Genomic DNA, 25272 nt, shown 5'->3' on the forward strand with positions numbered 1-25272 from the left:
CTACCTTAGAAGGTGAAGTTATAATTAAAAATTCATTAGATTTTAGTGGGGGAATCGTGCTTGAGTACCATTTTTTATTAAATTATTAAAAAACGAGTTTATTTTATAAAATTATTAAATGCAAGATTTACCGGTTTTTCTCCTAGGTAAAAAACCCCAATAAAGACCAAAAAAATAACAACAAAAAAAACGGGATCTTGAGAGAATATCTCTAATAAGATCCTTATCTTATTCTTACAGTACTATGTGTTCAAATCGAAAATATATTATTAGTTGTTTTAAATCCAATATGGTTTTCAAGAAGGTATTAAACGACTACAACAATTATTCATATTAAAATATACACATTCAAAGCTAAATATTTCAGAAAATGGTGTTATTTTTCATTTGAGATCATCCTTTACTGAGAAAATACATTGATAAATAAACTAATTAAATACTTGATTTAATTTTTTTTATACATAAATTCTTCAAGGTATAATAATGAATTATATTGTACCAAAAATATAAATATAAATTGGTAAAGAATGATGTCTTTATCTCATTAATTAATATCAATCTTGACTTATTTTTCATCAATAAAATGTAAAAAATGTCCACGTGGAGCTATACTTTTCAGAAACAAATTATCTTAGTTTTACAATGAAAGACAAATTATAATGTACAAATTTCCTTTATTGTTATAACTGTATCAAAAACTTCGAATATGTGTAACAATCTTCCATAAACAAAATAATCATTTAATTAATTTTCAATAAGAGCGTTTTATTGTTGATAAACAATATAATTAACTTTTTTTTGTCTGTATTTGTCTTGAATTATTTGTAATTTATAACCCCTTTATCGAAAGGATTTTTATTAATTTTCAGTAAATAGGTTAAGGAAAATGAATTGACCATAGCAGACTAAAAATTATTATTGTAGATACAAACAATCCATATATTTTGTTGCAATTTAAGTCCATCAAAATGATGTATGGAGTCTTCACAAAGTCTTAAAACGTCTGATCTATTTTATCGAAAAACTGTCTAGTTCTGATCTTTTACTGAATTTTTTATCTAAATGAAACGAAATATGTTATTCCTTATATTCATTTATATCCTCCCCCAACTTTTCACTCGACTATCTCAAAATTTCATCAAATTTAGTATACATGTAGATTTTAAGCAGTAAATTCTAATTTCTCTATCATTTGAAATAAGAAAGAAATGCAATTTATTACAAAATATATATTTTTTCAAATTGATATTGTATGATGAAATAAATATTAATAAAAATTAATTTCATTGTTAATTTATATAACAAACTGTATTCAATATTTTTCCATTACTAAATATTTTCTATCTTCTCTATGATTATGTTACATTCAATGTTATCAAATTTTAATTAACATAAAGTTTGATCCACGAGGCCAAATTTAAAGTCAAAGACCAAAGGTTAAAGGTATCAGATCATGAGCACCAAACAATCTTAGAGTAAAATAATTTTGGTATACAAAATTATTTGTACATGTTTTTATTTTTTAGAATTACTTTATTTCTTGGAATAGATCCATAGTTTGAGAAAGTATGTATAGTTGAATTTTGGCGTACACTAAAATTTCTGCTAAGTTACAAAAATAGGGTGTATGTATACTCCAAGAACCAATATTTTGACTGCAAGCTAAAATTTATTGTACAAAAATACAGAGATGAGAAAAAATTAAATTCATTTTTAATTCATAATTACATACTGACCAATGATTAGTACTATAATTTTAATCAATTATAGGATTTGTGTTTAAATTTGTTGGATGAAGTAAGACACCAAGAATTTTAGCTAAAGTATTAGTTGTTTTATTAGGCATAATTTGCCCTGATATGATCTTTCAAATAAAATCTGTCAATTTCTCATTATTTTATTCTGACAATCAATTTTGGCTAATTTAAGTCCAAAGGCGTAATATGAATAATTTGTTGATAAAAATTGACAATAATTCACCGAAAAATACAAATTGAATCCACTCATAATTTTTAGAATAATCATTCTAGCTTGCTTTTTTGTAGACATGCCACATATATAAATACTAAACTGTATGAAAATTTGCTGATGCTAAGGTGAACAAATTCGACGATTTGATATGGAATAGTGCCTTAAAAAGATTTTCTGTATTCCTTCATTTTTTGCAAACTATACAAGAAGAGAAGCTATTCCTTAATTACAATTGTTTATCTTCTAAGATAAATGAAATATTTTTCATAAATACAGTGTCATTTCCCAAGATCTTCAAATGTAATTATAGAAAACCTTCTCTGTAAATCAAATGTCCCCTCTTTAAAAATATTTCTTTTTATTATTTTTTCTCACGTTTATATTTATGAAGTGTTTGATTGTGAATTTCTTTATCATATATTTTGTTTTGAAGAGTCTACTTCATGATTTTAAAGAAAACTATGTAAAATACATCAAGATTGTATATAAGATTTTTTATTTATTTATTCTTACGTTGAATATTTTTTGATGTTTCAACGGTTCTTTTATATGTGTATAAAAATACAATTATGTTTTTTATAAGGAATAGAGTTATTTTTTTCTTCAATAATGTATCTAATTTAATTAACATAAATGCTACTTTAGCATAAGATTTGAGGTTATCAGCATATCTATATTAAATTATAGATCTTATATTTATTTGTGTATATTTTTGGAAAGAATAAACTTTTTGCCAAACTTTTACTTGTTTTTAGCAATGCTTATTTTGTCTTGTCGATTCATAATTTAGTCACATTTTATTTCTTAAAATAAGAAAATATATGTTTAGTAAGACAAAACATTTTTTAAATGTTTCATTTCCTCTTTTTATTGGAATCGTAAAGACGTTAAACAGTAATATTGTTTCACGTATGAACTTATTCTAGTCATAACTGACAAAATTTGAACTAGTTTTTGGGGTTGTGTTGGTCTTTAATAAAGTGGTTAAAATTCTTTCCGTCCTTGTTATTGCAACTAAAAAGTTTGAAAGCGCCCTTTATAGAGAAGGGATAATTTACAAAATATTATATTAGAGTTTCTCTGTCAGTTTGACTATAGAATTAGTTTGCTGTGATTCTAAATTTATCCCCAAATTAAAGTAGTTATTCCTCTGATAAAAAATTTATGATAATAGGGCGGCTTAATTTGCCACTCCACTAACCACTAATCTGCTAATTAGTGGACTAAGAAAAGAATTGCAAAAATAAAAATTAGTAGACTCATATTAAATTGTATTACGGTACGGTCAAGATTTGGACCAATATCTTCTTACTCGTTTTTAGTTGATTGATGCCTTCTTGACTTTATCATATAATTACTTTTTTTTGTTTTTATTCATTCCTAAATTTCTGTATATAATAACGTCAATGGTTTTCAATCTATTAAAGCAATTTATTACCAATAAAATAAATTACTTGAATAAGAACTATAATATTAGAAAGGAATTTATAACGAGGGATATAATGACCTCATTATTTGTCATTTAACTTCAATAATCTGAAATATAACACCCTTCATTTTCTGTTGATCGAGTTTCAATGGTGTAGAAAACATTTAATTAAACAATAAAAATAAAGTTGTTTTTTGTGGGAGAGGGTTAAAAATAAATTTGCTTTAAACGTTCATTTTATGTTATTTTTAGCATCAACTTGCACTGGTCGAGTACTCAAAATTAGAAAATTACAAAAGCCGATTTCACTTTCACATATTTTTATTGTGTGCCATTTTAATGGCAAACTTTTTAAGCAAAACTTGGTAATTCAACAATTTTCAACACTTTTTATTCAATATGCCCCTTCATTCTCAATGATGCCTGCAATACGAGGATGAACAGAAGCACATCTGGCCTTGATGAAGTCCGATGATAACTTGTTTCACTCCTCCGTAATCATGGCATCGACATTCAGGTGATAAGTCTGGTTTATTTTGGCCACGGAGATGTACAAAATAGGTAAGTTCAGGAAGTACACGTCGAGTGAGGACAAAGAACAGAAGTCTCCCAGCCAGAAGGCAGCCATGTTTTCCCTGCAGAATTGATGCCCATTCTTGGACGTCTGTGCCGGAGCATCATCTTTGGTAAGCACATAGTTGTCCTGAGGAACGTGCTTTCCAACCTCGGCAAGACATGGTACCTAAGAACCTTGTAGTAGACGTCCGTGTTGACTTTGTAGTAGGCCTTGAAGAAGTAGGGAAGCATTTTGCTTCCATCGGACGCCGCAACGCTGAGGACCATGACCTGAGCTGTATGTTGGGTCCTGAAGGTTCGTTAGAGCTGAAATTTTGATTCAGCCAAGAAGTGAACGTTTCTCTTTTTCAAAACTGCGTCCACTTTGAAGATCTTCTTGTCAGAGATCAACTTGGCAAGGATGAGATCTGCCATTTGCTTGTCGCTCAGACATTTTGATTGCACAAAAACAAAACAAACATCAAATTTTAGATTTTTGTGAGTTTTATTGGATGGCACCAAATACAAAAGACTTTTAGATGGCCTCGAGGATAATTCTAATTTTTGAATCCTCAACCTGTACATATTATTACATAATAACACGAATCTATTTAAACTAATTTGAAACAAATTCACTTCTCCGTAGAAATATAATATTGTTTTGTAATTTTTATTGTATATTGTAACCTTTCGTCTGAAAAGAGAAAAAATAGGCTTATAATCTGTAAGTACGTTAGACAATTCTTGATCTATTAACAGAAAATAATTCACTCAAAAACAAGGTGTATTTCAACCAATATATTTTATACTTTAAAAATATACAACTGACAAAAAATACTGTTTATATTTTTGGTCATTTGAGGTAACACCGCGAATATAATATACAGGGTGTATGAAATTAGGTTATTCGTTAAAACTTTAGTTATTGAGTTTGTTTCAGTGCTACACATATTTAATTTTATTCTAATTTATTGTAACATATTAAAATTTCATTTAAAATAGCCATCCCCAGCCTTCAAAATGGCAGTCAGACGGCTTTGAAAGTCCTTATCGTCGGCACAGACAACTTCATGAACGATTTGGTCCTATGTCTTAACCAGTAAAGTTTTTAGGCTCTCAAAATTATTATCAAGTTTTGTACATGCTTCTACCTCAAGAATGAACCACAAAAAGTGATCTATAGCATTTAGGTCCGGAGAGCTTAAAAGTCATTCTTTCTATGGCAAAAAATTTGGAAAATTCGCTGTGAGTCCATCTTACGTGATCTTGGAGGTGTGTTAAGGGACTAAATTTTGCCGAAAGGTTCAAGGATTGTTCCTAAGCATGTGCTCGTGCTTCTTCCATTTACTCTAGATACTAATTTTAATATGCATGGAAATGGTACGATGGGATTTTCCGTCTTGAATAAACTTAACCATCACTTTTCACTGGTTGCCAATCAGGTCAGGAATGGTAAAATAATGTTTTCCTGATTTAAGGAGCTCAACAGCCTTAAATAGAATGTATCCGTAGAAAATGAACCTGATGTCATGAAATATCGGTGAGCTAGAGGCAAATATATTTTCAGTTACCCAAATTTCCGTATACCTTGTATATATATAGACAAACACAAATTGAGTTTAACACTTTGGTCGAATAAAATCGGCAGTTGTTTGGAAAACATGTTCAAAAAATTGTTACATAATTAATATTAAGTTATGTAGATAGATGACACTTTGAAAATATCAGGAGGTAGTGCTATTAGAATTTTACTTGAAAATTAGGCCATGTACATTTTGACTTCCAATTGGGTGCCACGTTAACTCACTGCGGACCAGAAACAACAGTGTATCAATGATTCTGAGAGCTTATAGAATTCAATGCAAATTTGACATTTGAAGGCTTGTACTTACTAGAAACATGTAATTTTGTTGACAATGTTTCCATACATGTGTCAGCCCGGGGACTTGTATATATATATATATACGATTATATATTACAAACAATAATAGAAACAATAATTGACGAGGAAGAAAACAATTAACCGTATATAGCCTTGAATTCTAGATCATATGGAAGGCTCACTCAAGGAAAAAGAGAAGGAAAAAAAGTTATATCTGAGGCGATATTATTTTCTCTTTTATTATATAAAACAAAGAAGAAAAATGATTCATGTAGTTTCTGCTACTAATTCATATAGAAGAAAGGAGAACTTATTCATCAGTGGAAATTTGAGTTTCATTTACAAGAAACAGAAAGTTTATAAAGATAAAATAAAAATTATTAATATTGTCACTCTCAATTACCAACATAGAAGTTAAAATAATTTAAATAAAGCTTTTGATTGTAGATATATCCGCCTAGGATAATTCAATGGTTTTGGAATCATAATTGTAATAAGTTATGATATAACTAAAAGTATCCAAGCAAAAGTATTTATTAATTATTACTTGTACAATGGCTTTCTTTTTATTTGAAATTTATGTCTTCTGCTTAATTTCTCATCACTCCTCATGCCCATCAAAAGTTATGCACCTAAGTGCCATTCTAGATATGATAATATATTCAACTTTTTCTTTCCATTCCATTCATTCTCTTAAGATGCATAATCAAAAGGTACCTGGCAAAGAGAAATTCCACGGCAATAAAAATAAGCATAGGCATATTCAAATGTGTGCTCCCTACACTTTGAGGAGTAAGATTTCCTGAGCAACAGTGATTACAAAAAAGGAGAGTTTCTGAAATACAAATTAGAGGAGAATTAACTTCACAAGTGTTATTTGAAGACTTCAGCAGTTCCATTTATTTTCCACAAATCTTCCAAAATATCTGTCAAAGCCTAAATGTAAAAGATAAACGTTCAAAGTTACTTCATGTCCTATGATATCCAATGAAATACCAAATTGGACAAGAATCGTAATCTGAAAGGTTTTTTTTCATTTTAAAAACCATCGGATAAAGTTTTTTATCAAATCATTTAGAAATTTGTTTATTACCAACAAAACTATTTCAATATGTATTATGTATCTAAAATATACTATCACTTTTTCTGTTTTTTGTTATCCGTGGTTTTAATAAAATCACTGTATTTCTTCCTCTGAGCTCTTTTAATTTTACTGTTACTAAATCATTGTTAAAAATAGCAGTAAGCGATTTATTAAAAAATTATCTTTTATAGAATAATAAATATAAAACAAAATAAAAAAATATATATTTCATAAGTTTTATTACTGATGGATTACATCTTTTGAATTTTAAATGTGCACTAAATAAACAATTTAAATGTATGTGATATATTGTCAAATTTATATATTTTTTTTCTAAACGTGATTATTAAGTTGGAAATACAAAAAATATTTAAAAATATTGTTTTAATCAGATAACATAATGTCATAAAGCCTTTCTTCTATTTACAAGGTGGTCCAGTTAATTTAGAAAATACATTTGTTTAGCTTTTGATATAGTTTTTTCAAGTTATTGCCAAAGTAATTTATACTATTACAACATTTAATTATTCCCGTATCAATTTAAGCCTAATATAATTGACTGCGCTTGTAAAAAAACATTTTATCATTAGTTAATGTTTGCTAGAGCATGAAATTGTAAAACAAGTATTAGAGGCTAAATAAAATAGGTACTACATTAGTTATGACTTTAGAAGAACAGATACTTTAAATCGAAAGCCAAGAACAGTGAATTTCCTACAGTCACTATCACTTGCTTGTCAACTCTCAAGCACTTTCAGATTGGCGTCAAGAACAATAGAGACTGTTGTGAGAAAGTACTTTCAACATGAGAGCTTGAATTACATCATATATTGAACCACTCTGTATATTGTCAAGATAAGAAAATATTGAAGCAATATCAGGAATAATAAAAAACTTAAGCCATGTCTTTTTATAAGACGGAATGAATAATTTTGTTTATTAAAAAACGAATATAGGTACATACATGCAAGAATAATTTCATGCATAACATTTGATATTTGTCAGCAAAATATAACAATGGCTATCAATAAATAAGTGAATTGGATATTTTGCATCAGTGTGTAGTTGCATATATATAGGTGCTCATTGAAAAGTAGATATGAAATCAATCAATGTGTGCTCAAACTGGCGAGTAAAATATTAGTTTGATACATTTTTGAGAATTAAATATATTCTTGTACTTTAAATAACGTATATGAAGAAAAGTTATCTTGATACAATTTTTTAAATTTTTTCAAAACCTTTTGATGCCTATTCATAATCTTTTAATATTTAATATTTAAAAATGTCCGAAATAAGTACCACAAAAAGTTAAACAAACTGCACATTACTAAAAAAAAATGTATTTCCAAACCGATGCTGTGTTATATACAATTCCAATATTTCTCAAGGTGACTCAGAATTCATGAACACTAAATTATTAATTACTATTTTCAATATATAATTTATTTGCTTATTAATAAAATATTTTATTCTATAATTTTAACTTATGATATTACTGTTCATCTCAAAAATATCATAATCATAGGAGAACCTACATAAAAAAGAAAGCCTAAGCCTTTTTACAAAATCTCATGAGAAATGAATTTGTTATATGTACGGTACATATTGTATTAATTTCCATATATATATATATATATGAATTTTAAGCTATAAAAACATTTTTTTTTATATGGTTAGGGACTTAACAAAAGAAATCTTAATTAATCTTGAATACTAACAAAAAAAACTTTATAAAAATTAAATAAATAGAGTAATAAAATTTTCCCTACGGAGTGGATATCCACACGCTCAAGAAACATATATAAATTAGATAGTAGCTTCATAGATATCTACATATTTATGTTTTTGGGGTACGGTACAATAACAATTCTCTTTAATACAAATGGTAAATAATATTATCATCCGAGGTCATTTAGATATTAGTTTGTTTACAAAAAGTAACATTTTATTTTACTCTTTATGGGAGGTTAATAAGTTTTTAATAATAAAAAAAAAGAATCAATGTGAATCTAAACCCTAAAATTTACTTTAAGAAATTAAAATAGAATAACCTAAATATGTTCATACTATGTGTGTACGTTACAACAGGAATTTCCTTTTAATAATCTGGTCCAATTTTTGTACGAGCACAAATAGAGTTAAATAACTGTTTTAAATGGTATAAAATATGGATCACTGAACTAGTTACCCTGAAAATTTGTAGCATATTTTGGAGAAGAGCTGTACAGCCCTCATGACGTTTCATTAGATTAGTTCCATGTAGGTATAAGAGGAAGATAATAAACACACATCTCACTTTGAATATATTAAATGCTTATGGAGGCAGGAATGACTCCGTTGACGAATTTTAAATCAACTTAAAGTCCAACAAGGATTTACAAAATTATCTTCCCAACAAATAATAATTGTTTGTCTTCGTCATTCATGCGGAAATGCAAATCTGATTACTTAATGCTTAGCATTAATGAATGAAAAATTATTCATGATTAGGAAAATAACATAAGAACCCGGGTTCATAATTCTAAATGTTACAAATTAACTTCATATTATTGTAAAAATAACTACCTATGTACTCAATGACTTAAAAACAATGAGATCTTTTAAATTCTATTCTGTAGACAGTATGTATAAAAAATCTGTTCAATAATGTTATTTCTTTTACATTCTTAAGTGAATATGCTTAGAAGAAAGTTGAACTAAGACAGCCTTCCTAATCCTTTCTATTTTTTGTTTTTTTAATTATCAGGAGGTGAACAAATCTAAAAAAAAACCTTACTTATTTAGGAACTCTATACTTGCAGTAACAATTTCAGGAAATATTTTACCTCGATACTTGTGGAACCGATTTTAAAGGGGTACTTACCCTAGGCCCCACACTCTAATGTAAAAATAAACAACAACTCTTAACACATAAAGAAGGACAAAAAAAATATATATGTTGCTTTAAAAGATGTCATCCAAATAATTTTGATAAAAGTTCTTTCAAAAATGTCCCATTTGTATTTTAAAAAAAATCCAAATTTCTGATTTCCTTACAAAAAATCCATGTTACTGCCCAGAAAGTGCCTATTATTTTACCCTTGGGGTATGCCCCACCAACAACGGTACAACCAGTCCTGAGTAAATGTGTGATACTCGGTACTGATAGGTAGTGTAAAGTCAAATTACAAATACAAAGATATTTATTATTCACATGTAAACACTCCTTATATAACATTATTTTTTTTTTCATCGATAAGAATACATTTTGTGGGGGATAAGTCATAAATTTTTCATTTCTCAATAACCTGGATTCTGGTAAAAATAGCTAATTAATTTAAGAATTTTGCTGAACCAAACAAATACACACTGTAAAGATCTGGGTTCAATACTGAACATTCTCGAATATTGAATATTATTACCTGATATAGACGCGTAGACGTTAAGATAGAGGCAGTCCTCACTTTGATTTCTCAGCAGAGGAAGAACCCTCTTAATATTACGAACACGCCCCTCTACCATGTGTGCACGAGCTGTTGATTCGTTACGAACATCTGGTAAGAGTTGTGGACAAACAGGTCCGAACTCTGTTGCTGAGCGAATGTTTCTCCATGGAGAGACAGTGACGGGTGGCATGAAGCGAAGAGAGCCCATAGGGGGTGCAGCAAAAGGGATGCCTTTATAGACCTCCACTCTGAGTCCCTCTCCTCCTTCACTTGGAATATCTAAAAGAGTTCCTTTTATTCGACCATGCTTTGTTTCAACAGTTCTGCAAGGAAAAAGGACATTTATAATAATATATTTAATAGAAAATTCATGCATATGTATATGGGTTGGGATGGGTGGTCTTTCTTTCCAAGCATATATTTAATGCATTTTATGTTCACGTTATTAAGGATAGAGCACAAACAGGTGTTGCTTTTTTTTCCTTTTGTAATATGTATTTATGATATGGGTAGTAACATCATGCAAAGACTTATACAAAGACAGTTAATTATTGATAAAATCATCGAACAAAAAAGGGAGGTAACTTTGTATTTTTTTTGTTATCAAAAATAAAAAGTTATACATTTTTTATTTTTTTACAACCTAAATCTAAAAGGTGTCTCATTAATTTTATCTCACTGTGGCGTTTCCCAAAAAAATAGGCTAGCTTGGTTATGGAAGGATGTCGCAAACACTAAACTTGCTACAGAAAGCAGTACTTTATTGCCAACAAGTTGAGATCAAAGACTTAAATATTATAATGTATTAAAAAGTGTACTAGTTTTCAATAAACTTCATTTTCTTAGTTGCTGAATATAATTTCAAGCAAGTTACTCTTGAATGTGAAGTATGTATTTTTCAAACAGGAATTAGTGTGACTGCGGCAGTAAAACAGTTATAAATATCCAGATAATTTGTTTCTTGATAGTGGAACCCCAGAAATAAGGAGAGAGCCTTGTAGACAAGTCTCGATCAGAATATTCTTCAAAGCTGTATAGAGTGGCAAAAGTTGTCATTATAATGTCTATGGGAAAAAATCATCAATCGCTTTGTGATCTTTCAAAATGTATCACAACTCAAGAGTATTTTGTCAGCCAAGTAAGACACAATTAATGAGACACTCCTTTATGCATTCGATATAAATTAATAAATTATATATACTTTCTTCTTCAAAGAATTAATAATTAGTTTATATTATTTTTTTGTTAAAGAAAATCTCTTCTATAAGCATATTTTCTAAGTTTGATTGATATTATTTGACAGAAAACTTGTACTAAGCATACAAAGGTGTATTATTTAATCTCGGATAATAATTCCTTTCCAACAGAAAATTATTTATTTAGTTAAAAATTTATCGAATTTACTAATATACTCTATTAAGTATTAAAACATTATAAAAAGTACTTTTAAGAGAGAATAAAAAAATGTAATGGTTGAATTAATAATTGATTGGGATGGTAGGGAAGGGGCTTACACTATTGATATGTATATGCAGATACATCCATATTTATCTAGGTTGGAACCAAAGAGAAATAAATATATAGAAACAACAAGATATTTTGTATAGTAGATTGGCATTGTGAGGAAAACGTATTTTTGAATATAATTATCACGTAGGAAAATTCGGCTGCTATAAAATTTATATTGATATTTCTCGTTTGCAGAACAATTTTGGACTTGAACCATAACACTTATTTTTATTTTTACAACAGCTGAGTTAATTGAATTTATCAAATAGTTGGCCAACACAATATCCCAAAGTAAGAAAAAAATTAACTCCCCTTTGGGATTATTAACTTCTTAATACTGTGACGGACTATCTCTTTCTCCAAATCCTGGTTACCACTTCCATATCAATTTGGATAAAGATATCTCCAAATTTTTTTCCTCTATATACACATATCTTTTATTTATGTGTGGAACACTTATTTTTTTTCTAATAAAATATTATCAAGGTTCTTTGAAAAAAATCGAAGATTTCCAAATGAAGATGATTTGGCATTTGTAAGAAAATTAAAATTCATTTTAAATATACATAAATGTATAATGCATTAACTTTACAAGCAATATGTTATTCGCCTTTAAATGAAATATAACTTAATAGGTCTAAATCATAAGTTCTCCAAATAGCTGTATTTTGAGGTTTTAGGACCTGTAATATTCCAAACAAACATTTTGTAAGTATAAAGTGAGATATATATAACCTGAGAGTAGAACCATGTCCACTAGGTACCAGTAAATTATATATCCTTTTTACAAATACATGTCTGCCTATTAGCTATTTAGCTATTAGTTAAAAAACCATATGCTAGATCGCTTTATTTTACTATTTAATCACTATATATGATTTAAATTTTTTTAATTAGTTGTATTTTTGTTTGCTCTGTGTTTCAACACCTGCAAGTAAATATCAATAAACTACTAAAAAACTCAGCATATTTTAGCTAGCTTTGGACATTAAAATGTTATTTGTCTTGTTTATCTTAGCCAAAGCTCACATACGCATTAAGCTATCTCTGGCACGGATCTATTTTTATAACGCAATTTTCTCTCTAAACAGTTACCAAATTAAAAAAATAAAAGCATATTTTGAAGGCTATATAGATTCTGATTTATTTCATTGAAAAGGATAAACTCCAGTCTCAAGTACAGTCTCCATTCGAGGACGAAAGCGATGGCAGGTATAAGTCAATCGGTTCCATGGATCCCACCCCACTCAAAAACTTATTGGACTTAGATCCGACGAGTTACGTAGGCAAAAGTCCGGCGAGATGAAGTGGTCAAAGTTGTCTTGGAAACACTTCAGAATTTATTTTTGAGTTGTGGTAGGGAGCCAAGTTCTGATGCCACATGAAATTATGTTCTAACCTTGCGAACAAACGTCTAAAAAAGTCCGAGATTAATTGTTATGGTGTTCCTCCCGGCACGGATTTCAAGGTGGAGTCCTTGCTTTCTCCAAATATTTGGGACAACAACTTTGTCTATCGATTCAAAATTTTTTTCAACTGGTGCAAGTTTGAACAAACTATCTAACAAAAAAGATCAGTTGACAGAGTGACATCTTTGATAGCTTGTGTACCGGAAGATACGATATAATTTTGAGACGGATACTTCTTATGAAAAGATAGTTTATGTTTTTAACTAAGTTATTTCGTTATTCAACATAAGGAATGAACTACTTTTTTTTGCATTCATATTTTATATATTTAGAACAATTTAAATAAATGAGAGTGTTTTGACATAATTTGTTTATAAACAGTATACATATTATTCAAAACCTATTAACACACAATATGCTTGAATTCTATCAATATAATTATATATATAAATTTTTTGGCAATCACAGACTATGTAATGAAAAAATACAAATTATATAAGTTTATACAATGCACCTGTTAGAATATATGTATATAACTTTTTTCTTTCCTGTAAATGATTTATAAAAGTTCCCTTTTTATTTATATACATAAATAGTGCCCAGTCATTTTTTTACAGCTTATTAATTAAGGTTATGACACTTTGATAAGAAAAGGTCGATTTATTTTTTAGGATTTATATGTGAGGGGTTTCTCATGTCTGGGGAAATTGTCCTTTGTATATATTTACAGTAGAATTCAGGGATAAGGTATTAAAAAATAACTTTACTGATGTTTAAGTTAGTAATTTTATATTTTTAGGCGAAAAAATAGACTTTACAATAACAGTAACTATTTTGTGAAAAGTCGTAAATTAATTAATATTTTCCGAGATCTAAGAAGTGTAGCTATAATTAAATATTGGTTTGTTGTATTTTTATAGTTGTTTTGTACGGAAGTATCAATTTTTTGGATGTAAATTATTTGCACTGTTGCATAAATTGATTATAACTTTACCTCAAACAGATTTGCAATTTGTTTTCAATTAAATTATTTACCACGTGGTCTATTCAAATATGATAATTTACTAATTCAATAATTAATGGAGGTTGATTGATTTAAATTAACAAGTATTTCGAATATATTAAAGCATAAACAATTAGTTAAAAACAAAACAAGAAAAATGTACCTCATGTACAAATCGAGAAAATTACACTTCAACGTGATCGACGAATTTTCAGTTGCACACTGCATGCAGTCTCCAGGACCACCACTGCTACACCGTCTTCAAGTCTGAAACGTTGGAGAATAAGAAAGACTATGTCAAAAAGGCCGAACTGGACCCGGAGAAGGTAAAGCAAACAGCTCAGGCCAATATTCTCAGGTCCATAAGGGCCCTTGCAAGAGATATCGGGGGTTTACACCAGACCGTCCAGAGACATATCAAAATAGTGGGTGGAAAGAGCCATTGAGGGGGGGGGGGCACTTTTGACACCAACAATGAAAGAAACCCATTTCCTCCGTTGTAAGACTTTTATAAATGAGAACTATTTTGGACACTTTTTGCACACCTACAGCACTGAAGCCACAACCCTCGACCGTACTTGTTGATACATGTCGAGGGAAAGGAGTTTTCTTCATCCAACCACTGAGATTCTCAGAAACAATGTCAGCTAGCACTGGGACACCATGATAGAATACTACATCCATAATGGGTGCCGGGCCTTCCACCGCCACCTGGAAGGCGGCATCATTGCCGCTGAAAACTCTACTTTATTAATTAAGAGAGCTCAGAAACATATATACCTACTTATAGTATTAATTTTGTTGATATTCTATTGTATATCAATAAATTATATCTTTTTGAACGTATAACTTAAAAGTGTTCAAACTTTAATTAATCACTCTGTTCATTATGTAAGGTTTAATTATGAAATAGTTCAATCCAAAGTGTTTTTCTCCCAGGAGTTTATTGTATGTATAAAACTCGCTAAAAAATAATCCTAAGCTCCTGGATATAATCAAATTTGAGTGTTAAATGTAGGAAACACAAGGGATACTACGCTTTTTGTGAAATTACACGGATAAGGTTTGGATTACACATACCAAAGTGTTTCACGTCAAATTTACATCTCTCCACCCAAAGTAAAGTCACTTAAAAGAGACTTACATTAAGGATATTTTTGCAATTATTCTATTAGAGTGTGGAATGTCATGCTTCTTGGACATTATTCAAACACACAATATATCTGCATATAACATATAATAATATTCGTACGCGGAAAACTGTCGTGGAGAAAATTGCCCGTTGAAGACTGCCCAGGAAAAAATTGCTATAGAGTAAATTTGCCAGTTAGGAAAGTTGCCTTTATAAAATATGTTTAATTTATTATATAATTTGCATCTTTTTAAGTCTTTAAAAATTAATGTAAGAAATTAATTGTATTATTTATGTAGGAATTTATAAAATATAGATAACGTATTTGTTTAAATAAAAATATCAAAATTTTATTATATTTACCACTTACTCCCAAGATGAGACAAATTATTTCCAACAGAAATCAAAATTAGATACTTTAACCTTTCCACAAAGAAAAACAAAAAGTAATTTAAAATTAAAGGAAAAACAATTATTTATATGACTAATGAAATAGCAATAATGTTATTTGAATGTATTTATTGGATGTATTGGCAGTGGTTATTAAGGATCCAGGGGTACCCTCAAGTAGTCTACGTAACCCAAGGGCTTAAACTATTTTTTGGTATTAGAGGGGGTCCTTTTATGTATTAGATAAATTGGGAGGGGTTGTTAGCAATTCCACACCATCCCTTAGCCAATCCAGGGTTGGAGGGACTTCAACCATATTTTTAGTGGCCCTAAGCTATTTACCCCTCCCCCCCTCTTTACCAATCCTCTAGATCAATTTTTTAGAAGATTGCATAGAAATAAAAAAATTGCGATGAAATTGTATTACAATAATAATAATCCCACTTGAAAATACCCCCTTGGGGGATGGAACAAAAAAATATGTTTAGATATTTGTCATAAATAATATTAAGCGAATTTATAATGTGTTATCATTCATCATCAAGTTTGAACAAAATACGGTCAATTTTTCTAACTTCTAATTTTCCCCGAATTAATCTGCCACGGGTATTTTTTTAATAATATTATTAAGTCAATTTACTAATGTTGTATTATCATTTATGTTTAATAAAGATTATAACAATTAATTGGAATTAAACATGTAATTCAATATATTTTCTCATTTAACAGGTAATTTTTATTTTAGTTTGTGACAATCTCAGTTTTTGAATTTGGTTTTTTTTTTAATGAAATAATTATGGTTTTTCTGTGTCCAGGGGCTTGTTTATAGATGTAAATGCTAAATTTGTAATAAAATATCGTTTTTGTCACTATTTGTCAGATAGTTTTTTATTGTATAAAGAAGTGGCTATTGGTTAATCAATTTCTACTATCCTTTTTTATGTCAACCTATTTTATATATTTCTTAAAAAAGACGGTTTTAATAAATGCTAGTGATATAACATTCAAATTCATACGTGTTAATATAAATTAAAAATAAATTACGAAGGAATTACAAAAACTTCTACTCATATAAAAATTGTTTTATTTATATCTGAAAAACATTTTTCCTCAAAGTAAAGAATGTATTTGTTATTTTTACGTAATTTTTATCATATCAGAGATCTTTAGACTTAATTTGAAGACATTAGTTAGTGATTAATTTAAAAAAAAGAAGCATAAAAAACATGTTTATAATGTAAATTTTATCGTTTTACTTTCCCAATTACAACTTTTCATAGAGTTTATAGATAATTTAAAATGTATTAACAAACAAAATATTTAAAAGAATTGACAATTTTTGTTTATTCTTGATTTATATAATGAAAAAAAATGATTTTTTTATAAATGCTGATTAAAAATGGAGTAGAGTAAAGAATTTACAGCATTGACCAAAATTGCTCTTCATTAAATATTGGTTCAAGTGTGTGTATGCAATTTGTGTAAAAAAATAATAGCTTTCCTGTCTCATTTATGAAAGATTGGATAATTAACTTCTGAGGATGATCATAATTTATTTCTCAAGTAGAACCCTTGCATATTTTTTTATATAATGTCAAATCTGGATAAAAGTATCTCTGCAGTTTTACTAAAAGTAATGTGCACCTATCTAAATTAAAATTTTTATTATTATTGTATAAGACCATTGGCTACAACCACAAACAAATAAGACATTTTGCAACTATTTTCAATGCATATTTAGTAGTAATTCATAAATTCAGTTATTTTTTTATTAAGGAAAATTGTTTAGTAAAATATTTGTTTATCATTTTCTGAGATTTAAATAATCAATGAATGAAAACTCATGTAGTCAAGGGTAGAATGATTGTGCCAAATGAATAGAAAATATTGCTTTTTTTATATTGTTTTAATCATACATATTTTATGTAATCTTTAATAACCAATTTAATCAGAACGCGATAAAAAAAATTGACAACTGGCTCAGTCAAAAAAATTAGGCAATACACTGTATTTTAATTTTAAAATATACACTGTTAAATTTTTGAAGTGTTTGTTCTTCATTTCCTTTATAGTCAAAAGTGCAATACCCTCGAGTTAAAGACAAGCTGTTATGGTCTGTTATTGAGCAACAACTTTGAAAGTTTGTCAGAAACATAAATCCCGTCCCTTGAAGACATAGATGAGGGAGGAGAGGGTTCCTCCTTATGTGCTTCTTGAGTACTTGTTTGATAATTTCTACTGTATTTGAGAGTTCAGAACAATCTCCAAAATAATGAACGACAACTTTTTTTCTTCTCATAATTTCCACAAAAATCCCTGCTTTCCCTATTAAACTGATCTGTAAAGTATGACTCTGATGAGATCCAGTATTTCATAAATATTTGTGTTGGTGTGGAAAATTCTATCCATTACTCTCCCCCAATATTTTTCCTGCTCCATAGAACCATTAAATAAATAAATAAAATTTGATATTTGAGTATGAACGCTTACTCAGTTTTTAATGTTACTACTTAGAAATATTATAATAACATGGTTTCAGGGATAAAATATTGCTTTTATCGAGATTTGATGGTATATTGAAAAATCACTTGAAAAAAAGGACCAATTTTTTATATATATATGTCGTTATTAAAAAAAATTCAATTAGTAAAAAAAGAGAAAGGCCCTGAAGGACTTACAAATGAATAGAGAAAAAAGAGAGATAAAAAGAAGGGAAACAAGATAGCTTAATATAAAAGGTTTTTTATATATAATAAATAATGAACGTGCAATGATAACTGTGATGTTTTTGTTATATGCTTTTCACAATTTTTTTCTTTATTTACCTACATTCAGAGTATAAATAATTCATTTATAATGTATTTGCTCATGAAATTGAATCAAAATATATTTATGTATGCATTCATGCTTGGTACATCAAACTTGCATTCTCAATTATTTCATGCTATAAAAAACTTTGTAACAAAGTTAAAAAAACAACATTATCGGCATGACTTGTTATAAAGTTTCATTTTCCTCGAATAGTTCTTCATTAAAAAGTAGTATCCTGACTCAACAGATATAATTTATAACAAACAAAAGTATGGACTTTTTGATTAATTTGATACGATTATTTTCAAATAAAATTAGTTATATGAACATAAGTCCTTTTAGTTAACTTTTTATAATACTTGGATCTACCTGTATTATGTAATTTATTTCGAATTATTTTAAAATACATTTAAAAAGACAAACTCGCTAATCCTCTTCATAATTCCCTTTTTTAATGCGTATTTAATATACCTATGTATGTTCCCCTTTTTGTTTTGTTTTTTACTTTTTTGGTGCATTTTTGAATCTAAAACCCATACTTTAATACAAAACTTTAAGATACGGGGAATCGATCTTGTTTCATCAAAAAATCAACTTAATAGCGAAAAAACAAACCTGCCCTCCATAACCTAGGAATCTGGTCTTATCAGAATTATATTTAGCCTTAAGTACGTAACTTAGAATTCGGAACAACTTTTATTGTATGTCTAAAGTAAGCATTTGTCTCCATTTGAGCAATAAATACCCTGGTTATGCGTTTTTATTACTGGACATAAAAATATAAACGTACTATAATATTATACTAGATATTTTAGTAGATGGAGAATTGTATGATATGTATGGTTGCAAATTATTATGCTTAAACTCTGGTTATGTCAAAACTAGAACAAAACAAACAAATTAAATAAAAGATCAGTTTTGTTAACCACAATGTTCATCAAGATAACCATTGAGAGATAGGAAGAGACTATCTATCAAGGGCAGACCCAGACCAGGTAAACCAAAGTCAAAAAGTACGTCTGGAGTTGTCAAGGCAAGGATTGTAAGTAATCACAGGAGGAACCTCATCAAGATGGCCAAGGAATTCAACATGGGTGCAACATAAATGGGAGACCTTATCCGATATGACCTTTGGATGTATCCTTACAAATAAAAGAGGCAATAACACCTGTCAAGCAAAGTCAAGGCTAAAAGACGTGAGAGAAGCAATGCCATTCTGCAAAAGCTGAGGACTGGTACAGCTCCCAGTATAGAATTCAGTGATGATAAGATTTTACTGTACAACGGGCTTTAAACATCAAAATGATCGGAATCTGGCCAAAAAAACATGAGCTGGGTAACTATGGAGTCAACAGAGTGTAGAAGCCATAATCTGTGATGGTTTAGGCGGCCGTGACTGAGGCAAGGAAGTCCCCTTTGGTGTTTGTGACGGCAGGGGTGAAGATCAACACCAAGTAGTAAATCAGCGCCGTCCTTGAGGAAGGTCTTCTTCCCTGCACAAAATAGTGCTTTCAGAATGAGCCATAGACCTTCCAAAATGATTCATAGACCTTCCAATGATACACACATCCAGAGAGACGCAGCAGTGGTGTGAGACTAATTTGAATTGATTCTGGGACAAGATAGTCTGGCCCCTCTTAAGCCCATACTAAACGTCAGGGATTACTCCATGTGGTCCATTCTTGAGAGCAGAGCCTTTATGACTTCCAGCGAGAATTTGGACCACCTGAAGACCAAACTGGTTGCCGCCTGGGACTCAATCCCCGTGGAAATGGTTCGTACAGGAAACAAGTATTTTCCAGAGAGACTTCAGGCTTTCGCCAAGACTAAGGTTGACCATTGCGAATGAAAGTTATGTCACAAGATTTTGGATCTTGTGTCGACCTATGTCTATAATTATATGCAAATTATGTAATAAGTTATTTCATTATTTTTGTATAAGAATTCAATATAACTTTCTGTGGACTCTGTATAACAATGAAATTAGTCATCTTTTCTGTAAAACACCTTTTTATGCAGTGACTAAATTCTTTAATGACTCCAATTTGTAATGCAAGTATTTATTCAAGTAAAATTTTTCTTTTTATTTAATTAAAACTTGTACAAGAAATCACGCCGGAGAATTATTCAAGAAACTGTTTTAATTTAAAAGTATATTGTAAAAAATGATAAATATATATATGGGTTATCCTTAGTAAAATACTAAGCTTCTTTATTTATTACCTCGCTCCTTATTTAAAAAGTTAGGCCTGAGTTTGTTTATTTGCTATTTAGGTGCGTTCTCATATTTTCTAGTACTCTTTAGCACTTAATATTCCCGATCTATATTCAAAATGAGAAAACTGTAATCCGGAGGAATAATAAAATATCTTTCAATTTGACATTGATTTTCTCTAATTAATCAATAATTTTTTGTAGAGTAATTATAGTAAGAAATAAAATTTTAAAAAGAAGCCAAAGAATTAAAAAAATACTCATTTATTAGGTTATTAGGTTACGTAAAAAGTTCTGAGCGTTTTTCGCCAGATTTCTTTTGTGAGCTATATCTTACGTTACATTGTATCAAAAAAAAATAATCTTAAAGTATGTATAAATATTAAGCGTACACATTAAAAAAGTTCATTTACAGTTTTGTGTATGGTGAAGCCAGTTGTGTATTACAGCGTTCCTGTCACATAGTCCTTTTGTACATATTAAAATCCAAATTTTTGTTTGATCCAAAGGTGCATGACAATAATCGTCAATTTATATTGCCTTTCCCTTTTTCTCATTAATAGTCTCCTTGACTGCAGTAGCTATCTTCTATAATCTTAATTATGTTGTCCTAACTACTTTGGGTACCTTGGGAGTTCGTTGCCCTATTGTTGGCTACACTATTGCTCGGGAAAATTCCAAATCGGAAGATATTTTGGCTGTATTTAGTCTCAACTGTACATCTAAATTTATGTTGCTACAATCGTAAAGAGGAAGGAAATATAATCGAATTTTGAGAACAAACTCCTATATATCTTATTTTAGCACTGTGTGAAATAAAGAGTAATTAAACAAAATAAAAATAAAAACCTTAGCAAAATAAAGATATAGTGCAATAAACGAACACGTTTTTATTTACTAACTAGTCTCTGGTTAAATAATTAAAGGGTATAGTTTAACTGAGGAAAGCCCCCACTCATTTACATATAACTTTCCTAATACGCATAAGTAGTTCTTTCTTATAGTTTTTCATAACTAAAAATATATAGATTTATAGAATGATTGATAATAGAGACACTTGACCTTATTTTTGATATGATACTTCATCATTCATTGGTGTATTTATACCAATCAAATAACTGAGTCTAAGTTGTAGGACCATAATTATAGCAGTATATTTCGAAAAATTAATAAATTGTAAAAAAAATAATCATAATAGAATGACTTTACAGGAAAAAGTTTCTATTTCTTGACTTTAATTAATTAATTTCTCTTGTGAAGTGATGAAAATAATATTAATAATTAATGAACGTAAAAGTTTTATTTATTGAAAAAATATGAGGCACTTTTCTATGATTAAAGGATGTCTTCTAGACTGTAAGACTACTTTAGTTCCCATAAATTTGAAACAAATAAATTAAAATCATAAGATAATAGGATACAACTTCTGTCTCATGTGTTTTGATTATGTAGAACTATAAAAATCATTAATATTAGAGGGTTATGTTAGTCCTTAATGTGAGAAATAAACTAAAATAAAGATGACTTATATCGTAAGAAGATCAGATAAAAAGAGCTAGTTGCCAATAGTTTAATCAAAATAGTAAATGTAATTATGTACATATAAAATAAAGAGTTCATGTTTTGACATATGTGAAATTAACCAGATGTGTAAGTTCTACAACAACAGAATTTTATAAATATATGAATGGAAAATATATTTCTATATACTTATATCAGACCATAATAATCATATTATTAGACATAACTTTGATTTAATTCAATTCTTTTTTTCAAGGACTCTGTATCAAAATAATATTCTTAATAATAACTCAACTTTGAAAAGAAATATTCAAGGTTTTAAATCAAATTATAATATTACTTTAAGACCTAACCTTGAATCTACATATATCTACATTTGTATATATTTTTTTAAATGTATTCCTCGAGTTCTTTCGATATGTGTTTTTTAATTATTGTATAATATATTTATTTTTAGGTTTGAACTAACTTTTGAGTGATAAAGAGAAAGATACATCTACATTAAAACACATATTTCTCGCAAAAGTTTGAATTTAAAAAAATTAGTTTATATTGCAAGTAAAAAGAAATTTAAAGCTCAAAAAATGTATTTTTAAAAAGTTTTTTTGGAAGGAAGGTTAAAAACAAATGTTTGATCATTTCTTTATTACCACAATTCAGGAATCCTGGAGTGTATTTAAAATCACAAATGATGCTATTTTGGAGGCATATACTTTGATTGAATAATCATTTATTAGTTTGTATTAGATACAGCTTTTCTTGTTTTTCATTCTTTTTTTGTGGTACTTCATTTGGACTAATTTGAGGATTAGTCTACTTTGACTGATTTCAACTCAACATTATCGTTCAAGTACAATAATCATACTAGATACTAGAATAAAAAATACTAGAAATCGCATAAACATATGTACAACGTGTAAATATGGGGGTATACGTGAAATAAACAGTGTGTCTGCTCTAATTGCTTGAGGTGTATTAATTGATAATGATCTAAATATACCATGGCGCAGTCGCATATATATTAATCAATTAAGAAACTTTGGAAAAACCTACGTGGTAAAATTAAATATTAAAAAAGATTTAGACGAAGAGCAAAGGGAGAATGAGAAAATAATAATAGGAGGGGTTTACCGGAGTTGAAAATAGGAATGGAGGTGATAGTAAAAAATGACAAGAATAATCGATGGTCGGACAAATTATTGGCAAGGAAAAAAATAGAAAATACCAAGTTTGATTAAAGACAGGAATAATTTTATGTCAAAATAGACGTTTCTTGAGGTTGAAGGAAGGGCAAGAAATGGAATTTGTGGAAGAAAATGGAATTACACACAAATTCCGAGTCTGGAAGTCCAAAAGAATTCTATTAAGATCGAATTGGGTAGGCAGATGATGTGATATCATGTATGAGTATCAACGTGTATATAAGAAGTATATGTAAATACGTGAAATAAAGAGATTAGTCTGCTCTAAGAGCTTGAAGTGGATTTATTGATAATGCTCAAAACATTAAATAAATAGTTTAAGACTCATGGGGAATTTCATCCAAATTTCATTTTTTGATTATGTAAGTTCCAACAAAACAAGAGCTTAATTGATATCCGTTCTTAAAATCCTTCCATTGCGCTTACTTACATACATTTCAAGCCATATACAATTTATATGCATATAAGTTAGAAAAACAAAATATAATTTTTTTATTATAATAAGAGAACATACGGTTGGAAAGAATAACATAAAAATATTTACCACCATGTGATGAATTTTACATTAAATATATAACAATGTAGGAATTGTTAATGGTACAATATTTAAATTTACCAAGATATTCTATCATTTGTGATGAAAAAAAGGTTTATTTAAACAAAATACAAGTGGTATATTTAGTCTATATTATTGAATAAGTAACTTTTATTGTCCTCTGAACCTTCTAAGTTGCTAACATTTACTATCCATACTCCAGGTAGATTAAAAGACATTCAATGTTCTATATCACACTTGTATGGGTGAATTATAATTATATGAATGTTCTATATCCTTATTATATAGGTGGAAACATTAACACATTTGAGACTCTCTAGACTACTATGAGTTCAAGTACGTCTTTGGTATTAATGCTAAAAGATTTTATGATAGAGCGTAAATATACTTTGTTTGTACTCGATAGGTACTCATTCTAGAAGCACGGAATTGAATGCCATCCTTAATTGTTTTTTTAATTGCAAAAGTTTTGAATGTTAACGATTCTTTACATTTTATTATGTTGCTTCTTTCTCATTAAATAAAAGAATGGACAGTTATAGAGCCTTATGGTGATGTTTTATGGATACATTTTTAAAGTTGCTTTGGTGTCGACGGGATAAATATGTGATAGTTTAAAGACGTTTTTTTAACCCCCTCTCATATACGTATACTATTTTAGTTCTTTTCTATGTATTTTGGATAAAAAATATTCACTTTATTTTGACTCTTGCAACAACAATATACTTCATTCACTCTTTTGTTCCCTTTTATACATACATACACATATTCACTGTATATAAATGTAATCAACCTTAATATATGCTTTCTATGCTCTTGTTGTTCTTTTCAATATAATAAGACATAAATGTATACAAAGTATATAACCAGCCCACATAACCCAAAACACATTGTGATGTGAAGAAAGCAGAAAAAAATTAATATGAAAGAGAAAGTAACAAAAAATTAGTGAGACTTTGTCATCATATAATTTTATTTATCATATTTGTGTTTTACGTAAACAATGGGATCATATTATCAAAATGAATATAATGAATCATAGGTTCAATATTATGGATATAATCTTTTGTTATTTTCATAGAGTACATATTTGGCAGACCTAATTTTTTTATAAGTGTATATTTTCTAATACTCAGGTTCTTAACATTCCTGATGGTTCATCATTGAGTTTTCTAT

At 28.8% G+C, this 25272-nt stretch overlaps 1 protein-coding gene across 1 annotated transcript in view; it reads right to left on the minus strand.

Moving 5' to 3' along the window:
* The window catches only part of LOC121129509 (neuroligin-4, X-linked), a 253516-nt gene that overhangs the window by 165399 nt on the left and 62845 nt on the right, over positions 1 to 25272 (minus strand). The window contains exon 3 of the mRNA XM_040725232.2: positions 10326 to 10672. Coding sequence (XP_040581166.1) covers positions 10326 to 10672 — 347 coding nt within the window. The remainder of the gene's footprint in view (positions 1 to 10325; positions 10673 to 25272) is intronic.

The sequence above is a fragment of the Lepeophtheirus salmonis genome, chromosome 14 (genome assembly GCF_016086655.4).
Source record: "Lepeophtheirus salmonis chromosome 14, UVic_Lsal_1.4, whole genome shotgun sequence".
In the NCBI taxonomy this organism is placed as follows: domain Eukaryota; kingdom Metazoa; phylum Arthropoda; class Copepoda; order Siphonostomatoida; family Caligidae; genus Lepeophtheirus; species Lepeophtheirus salmonis.